The following is a 16342-nucleotide window of genomic DNA, read 5'->3' as shown; positions in this document are numbered from 1 at the left end:
GCACTGTTGCACCATTTTTTTTTGCCACTCTTTTGTTCTTTTTTTTCTTCAAACAAGCAGCTTATCAGGTTATATTTTGTTAAAATCGATAGAGTGAATTCGTAGGTGTGTTTCCAACTGTAGAAGCATCTAGCTTGAGACACTGCTATATGCTCTTTTTGTATGATGTCATATACTGAAAACTCCTTTGACTGAAAAGGATACTATTTCTTATTCCTTAGCTCATGAAGTATTCTGTTATCAACAAATCCCTCACACTGGTAATGGATTTTTAGGAAATAGTGTCAGGTGGTTTAGAAGTACAAATTTAAGCATCTCTGAGTGCTGTACTGTTATCTGCCACAGTCAGCTCTTGAGTTATGCTGTCGTTTGTAACTCTTATGTATTTTGAAGTACTGATTGCTACTGGCCTAAACAGATGAGAGACATTCTTGCCAAAAACCGGCCACCGTGTAGGGCTGGTCATCTGACTTTTCACTACTGACCTGGTTTTACTGCCGGCTTGACCATTGCTGGGGAATCTGCAGCTACACACAGCAGATCATTGTACCAAGTAGGTGTTATTTACATGTCAAAGGTGCAAACCCTATTCATATGTAAGGGTTTGCTTGAAAACTGAGATTCTTTTGACCTGTCAAAGAGATTAGATAGCTAGAACACCAAATTTACCAAAATCATTACCAAATATAATTATTGTCTTTTTTCTCCTAAAAAATTTCTGCAACTGACATTTCCTTGGAGGTATTTAGCCACCATATCAATTCACCAGGAGTAGCAATAGTGAGTGACTTTTCTTCTGCAATTCTTGCTGAATGTGGCTGGCTGCAGCTCACAGAAATTAAACTGATCATTTTTGTTGAAATAGCAGATTAAGACAGTAGTCTGTCAGTAGAGCTTGGAGAACAAGCGTGTGAAATATTTAAGAAAAGTTAACAGGAAAGCGTGAAATGTGGAAAATCATAGCTTAACACAGTTATACTAATCAATAAGTAGGAATTAAAATACAGCTGCAAAAACAGCCCTGTTTGATCCAGTCTCTTATGACTTGGCGAAGATATCAGAGTGAGGGGAAAGAACAGAGGCCTGCAAATTTGCGTATGAAAACTTACCATGGAATTGTTTTGTATAAATACATTAGCAAATCTGTGGATTTGTTTTGAATTGTTCGATGTGTGTTGTTTTTAATATGCTGTGGTTTTTTGTTGTATTTTCTGCAAGAGGAAATCTAGGAAAACTTGTTAAAAACTGCATTTTGTGTTAGTTAAACCGGGTAATACCAATATTTAAGGGATTTCTCTAGAACTCACTTCTCCCAAGTCTGCTGTACTATGGCAGACTTTCAAGCAACTGTTTAAAAACTCATGGTTGGCTTATGCATTAGGACTGAAATAAAACTCTTTATCTCATCACCAAGAAATCCTTTTGATTTTGTCTTGGGGTGGGTGGGGGGAATTGCAAAGCAGTATTGCGTTGCAAAATGTTCCTTTATCTATTAATACGCCATAGAAGGAATAGCTGTCAACATAATCCTCCAAAGGTAAATTAAATAACAACAACAAAATTCTACCTAGGTGGAACTAGTATTTGTAATGAAGGTGTCATGTCTCTGTAACTGGAGAAAGTTCATTACTTTGGATGAGATGGATTGTTTTAAGTGAAAATTCCATTTGTATGTTATGTTTTTAACTTAATACGTCTACAGGTGGATGAAAGTCAGACTGGAGAACCAGGGTGGCTTGGTGGAGAATTGAAGGGGAAAACTGGATGGTTCCCTGCAAACTATGCAGAGAAAATACCTGAAAATGAAGTTCCAGCTTCTGTAAAGCCAGCAGTTGAGGCGGCTGCTGCACCTAAAGTTTCTGTGCATGAAACCACTACATCGCTAGGAACTTCTGCTTCTACAGAGTGTACTACAACTGCCAATAACTGGGCAGACTTCAGTTCAACGTATGTTTGGGTAGTGATTATCACCTTAAATGTGGTGGAGTCCTTTTTAATCAATTTGACTGTGGTGGCAGTTAACACAGAGTATCAAGACTGCAAAATAAAAATGGCTTGTTTGAAGTAAAATATTTTTTCTCTATTAAGTAGTTAAAATGGCAGCCTTGTGGAACTTTAACCGTGCTCCCATCATATCTGCCTGAGCAATGCAGGACACATCACAAATGGGAGACATTCCTAAGTGAGGATGGTGACGTGGTGGAAATCCCAAGGTGTTCACCTTCCTTCTCTTAAACGAGTTGACACCAATCCTTGTTGAAGGTTTCCAACTTGGATTATGCAAAATATGATGATGACAGAGTTAACATGAAAAGATGATTTATTAATTCCTTATAACAACATTAATAAACTGATGCAAGTAGAACCTGTGCCCTTCCCTAGATGTCTTGCTAACTCAACTTAATGCTCTGTGCAGTATTATCAACCCTATGTAAATGGGGTTGGATAAGTAATTGTCTTATCTTTTGATCATGTAATATATATTTATAAATTAAAATCTAAATATCTTAGTGCGATATTACAGAGCATAATAAGTTCTATTTCAAAATTTTCCTCAAATAGGTCACAGTAACTTTTCCAGTTATTTAAACTTTTACTCTTTTACTATAAACAGTCATTTTTCTGAGGGGGGGGAGGGTAAGACTAAATATTGAGCTTCCTGGAGATGGCTGGCACATACTGGATTTTGCTGTTTTGAATAAATCATCCTTTTGACAAAGCTGTTTGTACCCTAGGTGGATAATGCATGCTTTCACATTTTTCATAAAAATTAATATTCGGTTTCAATACAAAGTGAGTCCCAGCGCATTTATACTAATAATACCGTCCTTGGCATGATATAGGAGTTAAGGATAGTTGTGGCCTTTGGACACTATTACAATCTAGGTGGACAACAACTGATTACTCCAACTAATAGCACAAGCAACAGGCAAAGGAAACTTAGGTTAAAGATAGGTGCTTTGTTTACACTTCTAGAGTTCAGGGGATTTTGTTCATTTAAGTGGGTATTTGGAGGCAGAAATATGGATTTTAAGATTTAGTAGGTGTTTTAAAGGACAAGAGGTAACAAAAAGGATAAGAGGTTGCATAAAACTAAAGACTTGAAAGAAGTCAGTAGGAAATAATTTTAAGCAAAAGAAAAAAGGTGAGGATTTGAATGAGAACCAGCAAAATGATGTATAAGGAAAAGGGATGAGAGACGTCAGTGACGTGCAGGTGTGAAGATTTCAAACCAGTTTTGAAGAGAATGATGATTTATTTTGTTTGTTTGTTTTAAGTTACCTGTTTCCACTGTGTGTGATATAGACTGCACTACTTGAACTTCTGGGCACAGCTAAGAAATGAAACTAAATTACAGGAATAGCTGGCCTTAAGTAGCAAGGACAAGCAACTATATTTAGAGATTGCCTTTTTAAGATAAATTTATTGTTAGCCTATGTTTGATTGCACTACTTCCACCTGAAACATATGATGCTTATGGAATATTCAATTAAAAGAAATTAACCTAGAATGTAGAATTTTTTTTCTGCACAATCTTCCTGCATGAGTATTTTTATTCAGTTGAAAACGGTAGGAATTATGTCATTCTCTTTTTTTCAGATGGCCAACAAACACTAGTGAGAAACCAGAGACTGATAACTGGGATGCCTGGGCAGCTCAGCCATCTTTGACTGTTCCCAGCGCAGGGCAGCTGCGGCAGCGATCAGCCTTCACTCCTGCCACTGTTACAGGATCATCTCCCTCTCCTGTCTTGGGTCAGGTGAGCACCTATATTCATTAAAACAGTTCTGACCCAGCACAAACATTTGGAAGGCAAAGTATAAACATTGACTATGCATTAAAACAGTCCCCTGAGATACGTAAGCTATTTCAATTTGGAGTGGTGAACAGGTAGTGTACATCCATTTGCAAAATTGGTGGCAGAATTTAACATGAAGTGGTTTCTGTTCTGCTATTCTGTGCTGGCTTTTTTAGACTTTGGTGGTCCAGTCTTAGTGTTTTGGCAGGATGCCAGTTCTGGGTCACTTCCTTGGGGCTTTCCTGAATTGCATGGCAATAGCCTTCACTCCAAAGTGAATTATGTAGTTTGGTGGAATAGCAATGGCAAACCTTCTCATCAGATGAATTCTGTCCATCTGTTAAGGTATTTCCTTTTTCTCAGCTGAACAACATACTGTTCTTGTAAGCTAATGTGTTCTGAAAGATGCTAAATATCTTAGAGCAAAAAAAAAAATTTGGAATATACAATGAATAACTTGCAGCAAAGCATCATTTTTCATAAAGTTTACTTTAATTCCTGCCAAAATAGCTTCATGAAGGTTCATTATACATATATCTTAATTGTAAAACTTTATTTAACTTGTTAAGCAAAACCTCTGATAATCTTGCATTGTATTGATTATGTGTTAACAGATAGAAATGTAGGAGGACTGTAAACTTTTCTGGTATTACTTTGTAAGTTTAATTGACTTACCTTGCCTTACACAGTTGAGGGAGAGTCTATGTATTTTGTTGCTGTATAAGTAGTATAAGAATATAATTCCTTAAGCAGCTTTCTTTATGAAGGGTGCTGCATGACTGACTTCTCTCTCTGTTTTTTAAAATTGCATTAGGGCGAAAAAGTGGAGGGGCTTCAAGCACAGGCTTTGTATCCTTGGAGAGCAAAAAAAGACAACCACCTTAATTTCAACAAAAATGATATCATCACGGTTTTGGAGCAGCAAGATATGTGGTGGTTTGGAGAGGTTCAAGGACAAAAGGGGTGGTTTCCTAAATCATATGTGAAGCTTATTTCAGGCCCCATTAGGAAGTCAACAAGGTATTTTATTTGCTTTTACCGTACTTTACTTCTATACTGTAATAGTTAAATAAATATGAAGAGTTGCAGACTTGAATTTTAAAATTTAGAATCTACTCTGTAAAAATACTTTGCTTTTTTTTTTTTTTTTTTCTAAATATTAGTCTCTTCTGGGGAATTTTGACTTGCAACCCTGGGAATTCTTATGAGGAATAAGAAAACTGACCTCAGTCCTCCTTGGGTCATGCATCACCAACAAAAGATATAAAACTTAATGAATGGTCTTAGTTTTATGTGACTTGCAACTACAAAATTAGTGTATTGGATTTTATGAATTACAGCTATGTAAGTCATAGCTTAACTTTCCCCAAAATAAAAAGGTATACCTCAGAACTTAATCACTTATCATTACTCTTGGAGAATGAAACAAAATCTGATTCTGTGTAATGTGAAGGGCACATTAACATTAGTAATAAAAATGAGAATGATTTTAGATTTTTTTTTTTTTTTTTTTTTTTTCCATTTCCTGAAGGAGAAGAAGAGGTGCAGAAACTTTTGTATTTAAGGCAGTTACCTAAATGTAACCATGACTGGCCATTGTACTTAAAAGCTTTAATTTGCACATTTATTGTCTCTTCTTTTAAAATGTAGGGAATTCCTTATGGATGCATATGCATTCTTTAGTTTTTAAATATAATAATATTTTTTCTGAAGAGATTTAATTTCTTAAATAACCGTTATTTTCTTCTAAAGCATGGATTCTGGTTCCTCAGAAAGTCCTGCTAGTCTGAAAAGAGTAGCATCACCAGCAACAAAAGCAACTATGTCAGGTGAAGGTAAGCATTTCAAACTGAATGGCATTAATAGTATTTTACTATGTAATTAAGTAGAATAAATCCGCTTATTACCAGAAACAAGCTTAGAATCAGATCTGAGTGTTTTAAGATCGGGCCTGTTAAAATTGAAGTGCAAATCAATTTGCCTCTAGAATGATTTAAAATTACTATAGTAAGAATTTATATATGTTGTGTATGTAGAAGAAATAATTTCACATGCCATTAAAATATTGTCTGTAGTTTGTACTGTTTCTTGTATAAATATTTTGGTAACAATTCCTGATCTGGAATGGGTTTTTGCAGAGGGCCAAATAAGCACATCGGTACATGTACTTCATGATGTCAGGAATTATTAATAAATGTCTCAATTTCACCCAAAGTTCATTTCCAATGTTTCATTAAAGCTCCTAAGTAAAGAAATTACAATCAGTTATAGAATGTTGTGATCTTTATGGCCAAGGCTACCCCTCATGTTTAAAGATGGAGCCTGGGGCACAGACAGATAATTGTCAGGCCTCTGAAGGGTTTTAAGACTTACATTTCTGACTGTTACCACCCTTCAGCTGGAGGTTAATGTCTCCACACAAGCTGCGTTAACGGACTGTGCGGGCACTCTTAGTCCGCTTCAGTGCAGAGTCAGCTAGTTTAATTTAAATCACAGTCAGAGGAAATCAATGAATCTAAATATAGGTTACAAATGAACATTTGTATATAATCTCTACAGCACACCTTAAGTTTTTTTAACTACAATTCTACGTACAATTTTAAGCCAAAGAGTCTCTTTGCTTACCGATGTATTTAATTTGCCGCTGGCATGAGCACTACAGAAATTAAAAGGAGGGAATGGTAAAGATCCATGTAACATGGAAAGTGAGATAATCAGTTATTTCAAAATACAACTAGTCTTGCTCAGTATATATTTAAGGAAAAGCAATTGTGGAAATGCTAGGTCTTTTTTGTAAAGTATGGGATATCTCAGGTTATATGTTTGTATTAAAAAGGAACACAACTTTTTAATAAAACGTTTCAAAAAAAGCTGTGTTTTTAAGAAATAATAAAGCATGGATTTGGCGTCTTCTGTTACATTTAAAGGGTTTAAGAAAAATTCCATGTGTATAGCATATATTATGGTGTTTAATGTGTGTGTTTGCGTGTACGTGCATACAAACAGATGCGTGTGTTCTTCAGCTGCAGTTGTTAGACAAACCATGCCTTAGCTTTCATTTAAGGATAGTATTTGTGGTTTGAGTCCTTGCTGAACTCCCTGAGCTAAGCTCTTCGGTTAGATTTAGTGTTCAAGCAAATAGAACAATTGCCAGATGCAGTGGGAATACTTGAACATTTTTGTTACACATGCAGGAAAGTCTATCTGAAATATTGTGAACTGCTCTTGGTCCAGAGCTGGTCCTAGAAGCAGAGGATATTATCTTCAGAAATCTGTTTTGTGCCCATATAAAGTGTGATAATGCTCAGTTAAATAAGAATGTATCAAGTTTTGTAGAAAATGTTACTGAATTGTCTGAAATTCTTCTTTGTAATCATTTATGTAAAAATTTTTCATGTAGTTCTGTGATTGAATTATGCATTGCATTTCTCAACATCAGTCTACTTTAGTATTTTTGCACTTGAATACTAAGCAGTTGACGGTGTTTTAACAAAACAAGACAAAGCCTGAATGTGTTCTAACATTTCCCAGCCATCTGTTGCGTAAGATGCAATGAGATGTGTGCCCTTCATGCAAAGATTGAAGTAATGAAAGAATTCATTGTATACAAGAGCCAAACAGCATATGTAAAATGAAGACTGTATCTACAGATATTTGGATACTGAGCCTTTCCATCCCCAAGACTGAAAATTCCAGTCATCAGCACGAAACAGAAACCATTGGGAAACATGTTTTCAGAGTAGTTTCTGGTATAAATTAATAATTTATATACATTTTAATTACACTAGCCAATTATGTTAAAAAAAAAAAAAATCCCCCAGAAGTACCCTTTTGATAGATTGTATTTAGTTCTGATGGATATCATCTTATGCATGAAATATTGAGGTTTCTATGAATAGTAATTAATAAATTTGTCTTCTATCTAGCCGATGGAGAGACTATATTATATTAGTTAGGTTTTGCAAATGATAATTGAGCAGTTTATGAAGTGTTTTCCCATGTTCTGTATTTATTTCCCTCTTACAGAGTATATTGCTATGTATACTTACGAGAGTTCTGAACAAGGAGACCTAACGTTTCAACAAGGTGATATGATTCTTGTGACAAAGAAAGATGGCGACTGGTGGACAGGAACACTGGGTGATAAATCAGGAGTTTTCCCATCTAATTATGTGAGACTCAAAGATTCTGAGGTAGAGACATATTGAAATGTTATAAGATTGAGCTGCGGGAGGTATGCTTTATTTGGTGTGGTAGTGATAGTTGCAAGTCAGTGGATCGTAAGGGAAGAAAAAAATATTTTGCAGTTTTACTGAATGTGAGTTTGGAAAGGGAAAACAATAATAGTTGCATTTTAGAACATAATGTTGTAAATAACTTTGCAGATCATTTATTAAAATGAATCTTACATATGTTAACTATTAACTTGGCAGTTTTGTAGAGACAAATCAGAATAGCTATGACTACTTTGTTCCCCAGGTAAGTTTTTAAAGACTGAGTTGTGTCTTACTGCCATTACTTTTAAAAAAAGATATAGAGAGTAATATTTCAGTCTGTTATCTTTTTTTTTTTCCCTATTATCATTTTTTTTTGCAATCAAGGGGGAATAAATTTCGCAACAAAACTTAGCAAACTACTATATTTATTTGAAAGCTCTTGACTGAATAATAGAGGTTCTGTTTCATCTCATTTTTATCCTGGAATAATCCGATAGAACATGTCCGTATTAAATTTTTTTTCCTTATCTTTCTTTAGAATGCCTAAAAAGAGTTTTCTCATCTATATTCTTCATCTGTTTGAGAGGATAATTCATCTGCTAGTAGGAATTAGCTTAGAGTCATAGGTGAATACAATACTAATCTCTTGATGAGGAGTTGTTCTTGTTTATGTCTCTAAGAATAATAGGAGGGTTAAAAGTAAATAAATAACTAAAAACTACAGGATTTTTAGAAATCTAGGTGGTAAGGCTTTTTCCACAAGTCTGGAATTCTGTGTGTATGTGACACAACTCAATGAAAGACTGTCTGCAATATAGAGCTTGAGCAAAGTCACTCCTTAAAATTATTTCTGTTGGTGGAAAAGCTGGAGAATAAAACCTGCAGTGAAATACATAGCTGTAGAAAGCCCTTATATAGTAGATTTCTAGATAGGAGAGAAATGTCAATAACATCCTCTAAGACAGGATTAAAAAGAAATTGTAGTTAATGATATTTAGTATTGCAGTCCTTGGGAGAAATAGTATTGTGGTATTGCTTTCAGAAACATTTTAGAAACTTTTCTCATTTATATTTTGCATCATGTAACAATTTTCTTCAATCCCTAGTACTACTAGTTCAAGAACTAATCAGTCTTATACTGGAGAAAGTCCTGTCCCAGTTTTGATTAGTTGTTCCCTTGTGTTGTGAGGTACGCTTTTCTGTGCGCACTAGGACTGTAGTTTCATAGAATAGAATCACAGAATCATTTAGGTTGGAAAAGACCTTTAGGATCATCAAGTCCAACTGCAAACCTAACACTGCCAAGTCCACCACTAAACCACATCCCTAAGCACCACATCTACCCATCTTTTAAATACCTCCAGGGATGGAGACTCAACCACTTCCCCGGGCAGCCTGTTCCAGTGCTTGACCACCCTCTCAGTGAAGAAATAGTTCTTAATATCCAATCTAAACCTCCCCTGGTGCAGCTTGAGGCTGCTCTCTCTCGTCCTGTCACTTGTTACTTGGAAGAAGAGACCAACCCCCACCTGACTACAACCTCCTTTCAGGCAGTTGCAATCAGAGCGATAAGGTCTCCCCTCAGCCTCCTTTTCTCCAGGCTAAACAACCCCAGCTCCCTCAGCCGCTCCTCATAAGACTTGTGCTCTAGACCCTTCACCAGCTTCGTTGCCCTTCTCTGGACACGCTCCAGCACCTCGATGTCCTTCTTGTAGTGAGGGGCCCAAAACTGAACACAGTACTCGAGGTGCGGCCTCACCAGTGCCGAGTACAGGGGGATGATTGCTTCCCTGGTCCTGCTGGCCACACTAGTTCTGATACAAAATGATCATATGTAACCCATTCTAAGTGAGCACAGGTACGGTCCTACCTGCCACACTTTTGCTGCCACTGTCTTTCATCTGACCTATTAATAAGCCGGTTCAGGACACTAAGCAGAGCAGAAAACTAGTCTAGCAGAAGTAATATGTACTTCTAAGATGGTACTCTGAATCAGCTCAGCAAGGGTTTGAAAAACGTCAGTACCAGAATTAGCATGGGAGGAGAGTAGTGAAGGAGGCAAGATTGCCTCAGCATTGGCTTACATTAGCTTGAGCTGGTTTTGAACTGCATTCTTAGCTGGCTTTTGTGTTGAATACTTCATTTTAGAAGTGAAACATCATACCTTATGTTTAGTATATGGTTTTGGATGTGCCTGTGCTCATTCCTACCTTTCAGTTGCATCGAATCTAGTGACTGTGGAGCAGCAGGTAAAGTTAGGTCAGGTTCCAAACTAGAAAAGGAGTACTTAATGGTTCAGTCAATGGAAGCATTGTAGCTGTAGCACTATGGAGCCCATCACAGCAGGCTAGCTTGACTTTTTGACAATTAGAGTAAATTTTGTACGGTAGTAGTTGTGGTGTTAGGCAGGGTATAGGTTTACCCTGACAACAGAGCTCAGTGAGAGTCTGGACAAGAAATTCTGAAAACTCTGTCCCCAAGTCTAGCAGCTTGATTCTGCTCTGAGTGGTGCAACATCCCTTCAGTTGTGGCAGCGGAGGTGTTTGTGGGTCTGTATCGGGGAATTGACCTCGTTGAGAAAAGCACTCCTTTTTGCAGTCCAGGATGTGGATTATAGTTCAGCCCTGACAGTAATTCTTCACATACATCAAAAGGATGGTGGCTTGCCCCACAGAGGTAGAAGAACAAGTGTACAGATGACTGCCCAACCTGCGGAATATCTTGTGATCATGAAACTGTGCCCTAAGTCTCTTTATATTACCTCTAAGTTCGTATTGTAGTTGATGAGTGGGAACTTGCACTGTCAGCCTCCTAAAACCCTGTGAGGCCTGTTTCGTAGGTAGATAGTAATAGTTGCTGATTAGTTACTTAACCTCAGCTGCATTCTTGTTAGTTAATGTTAAGTTTCCTTTGAACTTTTGTGAAGGATCTGTTTTTGTTTTCCCTTAAGATATTCTCAACAGAGTTTAGTCTCAAAACCTGGGAATTTATATTCAGATGTTCAGAGCTGCCTTTTGTGTGCCTTTTAGGACTGAATGCTCATCCTGTCTGCTGGGAGACAGGCACACATATTGGCAAATCTTCTTTGTAGAGAACTCAGAAATAGACATTTAATACTGAAAACTATTTTTATTAGAAAGGTCAATGTGATATTTCTCTGATCTCAACTTGTCTGGGGCTGAAACAGCTAAGTGCAGTTCATCAAAAAGTGTTCCAACTACCCTTTTTGCTGGTTAAAATCACATCTTCAAATAAAATCTTGATGAGAGAGGGAGGAAAAAGCACAGAGCTGATGGAGATCTTGATATCCGGGATGCTTATTTTCATAAAGTGATTCATATGCCCCGCAGGACATATTTCTTGTTCCAAGTGGATAATTGCCATTACACGTACAGTGTTTTGCTATTCAGCTTGTTCACAGAGCCAGTTTTTACAAAGGATTTCTCAATAGTGGCTGTCTGTTAACTTTCAGATGTGCCGCTGTGCTTGGACAGCTGGCTGATTGTGGAAAATGTTACTAAAAGAGTAAATTAATCTAATGTGTTCTGCACTATTGACTTAGGCCTGAAGAAGAAGTAAAGCAGTGCTGATCTTTCAACAGCAAGCACAGAGTTTGTAGAAATGGTTGCAAGCTTCAAAATATCAGTGGTTTATACATCAGAAGAATTTTTTTTGAATCTGTTCTTCTGTACCTAGTCCCAGGCTACCCGTTCACCTCCAGCTGCTAAATTAAACTGTTTCCTGTTCCTTAAAGTTTCAACTTATTAACAGAGTGAAAGTCTTTGTTCTTCAAATAAATGACAACCCTGGTTCATGGTCCATTCTCAGAGTTTTCATTAGATTGATGTAGATGGATACAGATCTGTAACAGGTTTTTATTGAACGCTGCTTTTCTCTGAGACTGGTGATAATTACCTCTGTGTAAGATATGAAGCTCATATGATGGATGTGGAAACACAAAAATTTAGATGTCTCTAGTTACAAAACTTTGCATAAATGTTCTGAAGATGTTCTCAGAGAGTTGGGGTTGTTCAGCCTGGAGAAGAGAAGGCTCCAGGGGGGACCTTACAGCAACCTTCCAGTACCTGAAGGGGGCCTACAGGAAATCTGGAGAGGGACTTTTTACAAGGGAACATAGTGATAGGACAAGGGCTAATGGCTATAAACTGAAAGAGGGTAGATTTAGATTAGGTATAAGGAAGAAATTCTTCACTATGAGGGTGGTGAGGCGCTGGAACAGGTTGCCCAGGGAAGTTGTGGATGTCCCCTCCCTGGCAGTGTTCAAGGCCAGGTTGGACGGGGCTTTGAGCAACCTGGTCTAGTGCAAAGTGTCTCTGCCCATGGCAGGGGGGTTGGAACCAGATGATCTTTAAGGTCCCGTCCAACCCAAACCATTCTATGATTCTATTAAAATTATAACGGTTTGAATTTATTTAATCTGGATTCTAAGGGTGTTACTGTACAACACAATTGGCAAATCTACTGCTGTGTCTTATTAAATTAGCAAAACAAGTTCTACTCTACTGTTTCAAGAGACTTTATCACTTGTCACAAAATATCCTCAAAGGCAGTTAGTGTCTCAGGTGTACAAAAGGGAAATAGAATGGGGTAAGTCCTCTCCACTGTGTTTCTCTCAACAGAAAGACTAGAAAATGCTTCTCCATCTACTGAGTGGGCCAATCTTAATTTAGGTATTTATTGAAGTACTGCAGGACTTCTCTATGTATTTCTTCTGCTGTTTTACCAAGGATTCAGAGAATCCTCAAACAGAACTCAGACTTAGCCTGGTCAAGGTGATTTTGAAGCTTCTCTCTTAAAACAATCTCTATATGTTTACCACTTAACTATAAAGATACAGTGTCACAGCCTGGTTTATCTGTCCATATGCTCCTAATCTGGCAATGTGGATGTTGACTAAGTGATATTTTGAAGGAGTGTGTTCTCTGAAGGTCCAAACACTTGTTCTTTATTGAGGAGGGGGGAGGGTGTTTCTCTGCTGGAAACACTTTCCAAAGTAGAATTAATTCCTAATATTACCATATCAGTGCTAGTTGTCACCTTTGGTTCCACACCTTTTAATCTTCCCTACTTGGGACTGTTGATAGACTCACAGTCACTTTGTCTGGACCGTGTTCTCCTTGTCCCCAGACCTAAACTTAGTCTTCGTATCTGATCTCTGCATGACGCTTTCCTGTTTCACTGCTTTTGTTAATATAGGTCACAGTGGTTGTAGAGAAAGGTGGAGAAATGAAGAGAGAGAAAGGAACATAGGGTAGAAAGGAAGATTTGCTGGCCTTGTAGAAAGTAACTATAATCAGTCTTTTACAATGACAAGAAAGTAGCACTGAGACAGTGGTATCCAAGTATCACTTAACTTAAAGCATCCACTTTCCACAATCCTTCCCAAAATTTAAGTTGCAAAATGTAAAGGAGAAGCATGGTATACTAGATGTATGTAAGGTGCTTTGGTGCCAAATTAAAAAAAAAAAAAAAAAAAAATTCTTCCCATCCCCACTCTTACCTTCCAGTACCAGTTACAGCTTGTGAGGTAGGCAATACGAACTCTGCTGGGTTTTCTGCTGTTATTAGATGGGGTTGGCTTGACTAATACAGCGTTGTGAGTTGCTATAGTTCAGTCTGAAACATTAGGCTCCTTTAGTAGCTTTTCTGAAAGATGTTCAAAATGTGGATGTCTTAGAGCAGCTATGTAATCTTCAAGACAGATTGAGGGTCTATCTAATAATCTATTTTATAGAGGCATTCAAAACCAATACGCATTTTTAAATGACCCTGTTCTCTCAGCCATTTACCTATTTTTTTAGTTAATCCTTATATTAGTTTCTGCCAGAATCCCCAAGTTTTCAAAGCATCAATTTAATATAGAGAATATTGAGGGTCAAACTGTTCTTTTCCATAGAGAAATTACGATTCTGTGAAAACCTTCAGGTGATTTGATGTAGACTCCCAAGTTTGTAAGGAGGATCCTAAAGGAGAAGTTGAGGGGAGGCAGAAGTGTTGTGAGCCTTGCTTGGAGGCAAGAGAATATTCATGGTTATTAAACATTTCTGACCAAAGTACAGTTTAGATTTGTTATGTTGCTGGTATCCATATCAAGCCTTTTTATTGTAGAAGATAAGACTGGCAATGTACTGGGAAGAAACTGAAGTAATTATTTAGGGGGCAGGGGGAAGCTGGCCTAGACAGGGTGGCCACTAAAAGGGTTGGAAGGTGACTGAGGAAGGGGGATGTGCAAGGGGCAGAGGTGAGACCACACACTGTTTTGAATGCTCTAGTTGCATGTATATTGGTAGGCCTGTGAGTGCATTAAAATAAATAAATAAAGGTAACTCTTCCCAAATAAGCAGTGGCGTCAAGAAAAATTATTTTTATTTTTTTTTTCAGGAAGAGAACATGGAGTTTGTAAATTATGAAAGCTTTTCATAATTAATCTTTCAGTATTGCTGTTCTCCTATACATAACTGAACTGATTTCACTGCTTGCTGGATTTCTTGCGGCTGTTCAAAGGCTTTTCTTGCAAATATCTTGGCCTGGATGATGATGATGATGATCACGCCTCATCTCACCCCATTCAGGTTTAGAGGAAATAGCTATAGATAGACAGCACCTTGCTGTTCAGTGTCCTGTGCTCTCAGTTGGGCACAAAAATGGTGGCGGGGCTTTTACTACTGCAACACACACCACCTACAAAGTTCAGATGACTCGCCTTAAAGATGCAGTAACTACACTGACTGTGCTAATGTGCCATATGTGAAATTTTAGAACCATCATATGGCAGTATTGAAATAATTATGTCCAGTTAGCTTTTTGGGCATATTTGCAATCCAACTATTTGTAGAGTTGAAAACTACTATTGTTGTTTTAACTCAGATTTACACTTCAAATGCTATGTAATTTGGAATTACATTGGTATTTGCAGTCCATGAAAGGAAGAAAAGTTCAGGAAAGAAGTCTACACATTTATATAGTTAGTCATCCACTTCCATACACTGCTTGTTATTTATTCCTATGTATTAATTGCCATCTAAAATATTAAGAGTTTCTGTAAGAATAGAATCTTCCTGTAAAAGTTTTTTACTTACAACCTTGTTTAGTGTGTTAAATTGAAGCATAGTAAATCATTTTCATATACTGGAGAAATAAATATGAGTGCTAAACTTCCATCTTACTTTCTATTTCAAGGCTCCTGGAGCAGCCGGAAAAACTGGAAGCTTAGGGAAGAAACCTGGTGAGTCATATATTGTGACAGCACCTTATATCTCTTCTTAAGTACTTATGTTCAATGGCAGCAAAATCTTTTCTATCAAAATAAATTATGTTTGCTCTTGGTCATTTTGTAGTAGTTTGCACTAATGACAACTGTGGTCTATAATAAAATAATGCATAATCTGTCAATCATTCTATCTAGCATGTATCAATCACCAAATAGCATGCAGCTAGAGAATAAAAATCCACTTGCTCAAAAATAAATATAAACTTCATGATAGATTGCTGAATGGAACAGCGGAAGCCTAGAAAAAGCCCAGGTTTGTCAGCACCTCTGAAAATGGAAGTATACATTCTTACCCTGTGGCTTTACAGCATTTTGCCTAGAACGCTACACAATATGGTATACATTGACTTTGTGAGCTCTTGTGCCTGCTTCTCGTTTTCAAGAGCACGTACCTTGTATCCATGCTATGCAGCTTGTTGCCTGTCAAGCCTGGTCATATTGCAGAAGACCACGTTGTGGGTTCCTTTTTGGCTAGAAAGAGGTCCCCTGGCTCTTGGGGTGGTTGAGGCTATCCTTCCAAAAAGCCATTGCATTTCCAAAGATCGTTAGAAAAGTGCATTCTCTGCCACTGGCAGGCATTCACAAACTTTCCAGAAGACATCACTTTTTTCCCTTCAGTGTATTTATTTGCTTTTGTACCAAAGAGATAACTTTGCATTGAGCTGTACCAAACGGAACAGGGGGTGCTCCATGCTTCTATTCTGTCCCTTTCTCTGAGGCTTGTTCAGTTGCACAGTGAGGTGGTTCAAGGATGTGCTCTACCAAATCTTACCTTATTTCCATACACACACACACGCATATCCATATTTTGTTTTGTGGGGAGGAGGTTTTTCTGTGTCTCCCTGAACTGGTTCACAGTGTCAGTATGTAAGAGGAGGCAGGGAGAGCAGATTGCAGCAGCCCCAACTTCATTTGGCTTATTTTACCTTCACATATGAGCAACGGGCTGCTCTTGTCAAATCTTACTGATGGAAAGAAGGGCTTGGAAATAAATTACTCCTGCCTTTTCTAACTTTAATTTGCATGATTAAAAAT

At 37.5% G+C, this 16342-nt stretch overlaps 1 protein-coding gene across 4 annotated transcripts in view; it reads left to right on the top strand.

The window, feature by feature from the left end:
* The window catches only part of ITSN1 (intersectin 1), a 138639-nt gene that overhangs the window by 85793 nt on the left and 36504 nt on the right, over window positions 1-16342 (top strand). For all 4 annotated transcript variants that reach the window (XM_082304320.1, XM_082304319.1, XM_082304321.1 and 1 more), the window contains 6 exons: window positions 1703-1947; window positions 3601-3760; window positions 4614-4819; window positions 5552-5634; window positions 7826-7992; window positions 15217-15262. In XM_082304320.1, coding sequence (XP_082160446.1) covers window positions 1703-1947; window positions 3601-3760; window positions 4614-4819; window positions 5552-5634; window positions 7826-7992; window positions 15217-15262 — 907 coding nt within the window. The remainder of the gene's footprint in view (window positions 1-1702; window positions 1948-3600; window positions 3761-4613; window positions 4820-5551; window positions 5635-7825; window positions 7993-15216; window positions 15263-16342) is intronic.

The sequence above is a fragment of the Platalea leucorodia genome (genome assembly GCF_965183815.1).
Source record: "Platalea leucorodia genome assembly, chromosome: 2".
Classification (NCBI taxonomy): Eukaryota; Metazoa; Chordata; class Aves; order Pelecaniformes; family Threskiornithidae; genus Platalea; species Platalea leucorodia.
This window is presented reverse-complemented; position numbering and strand designations above follow the sequence as displayed.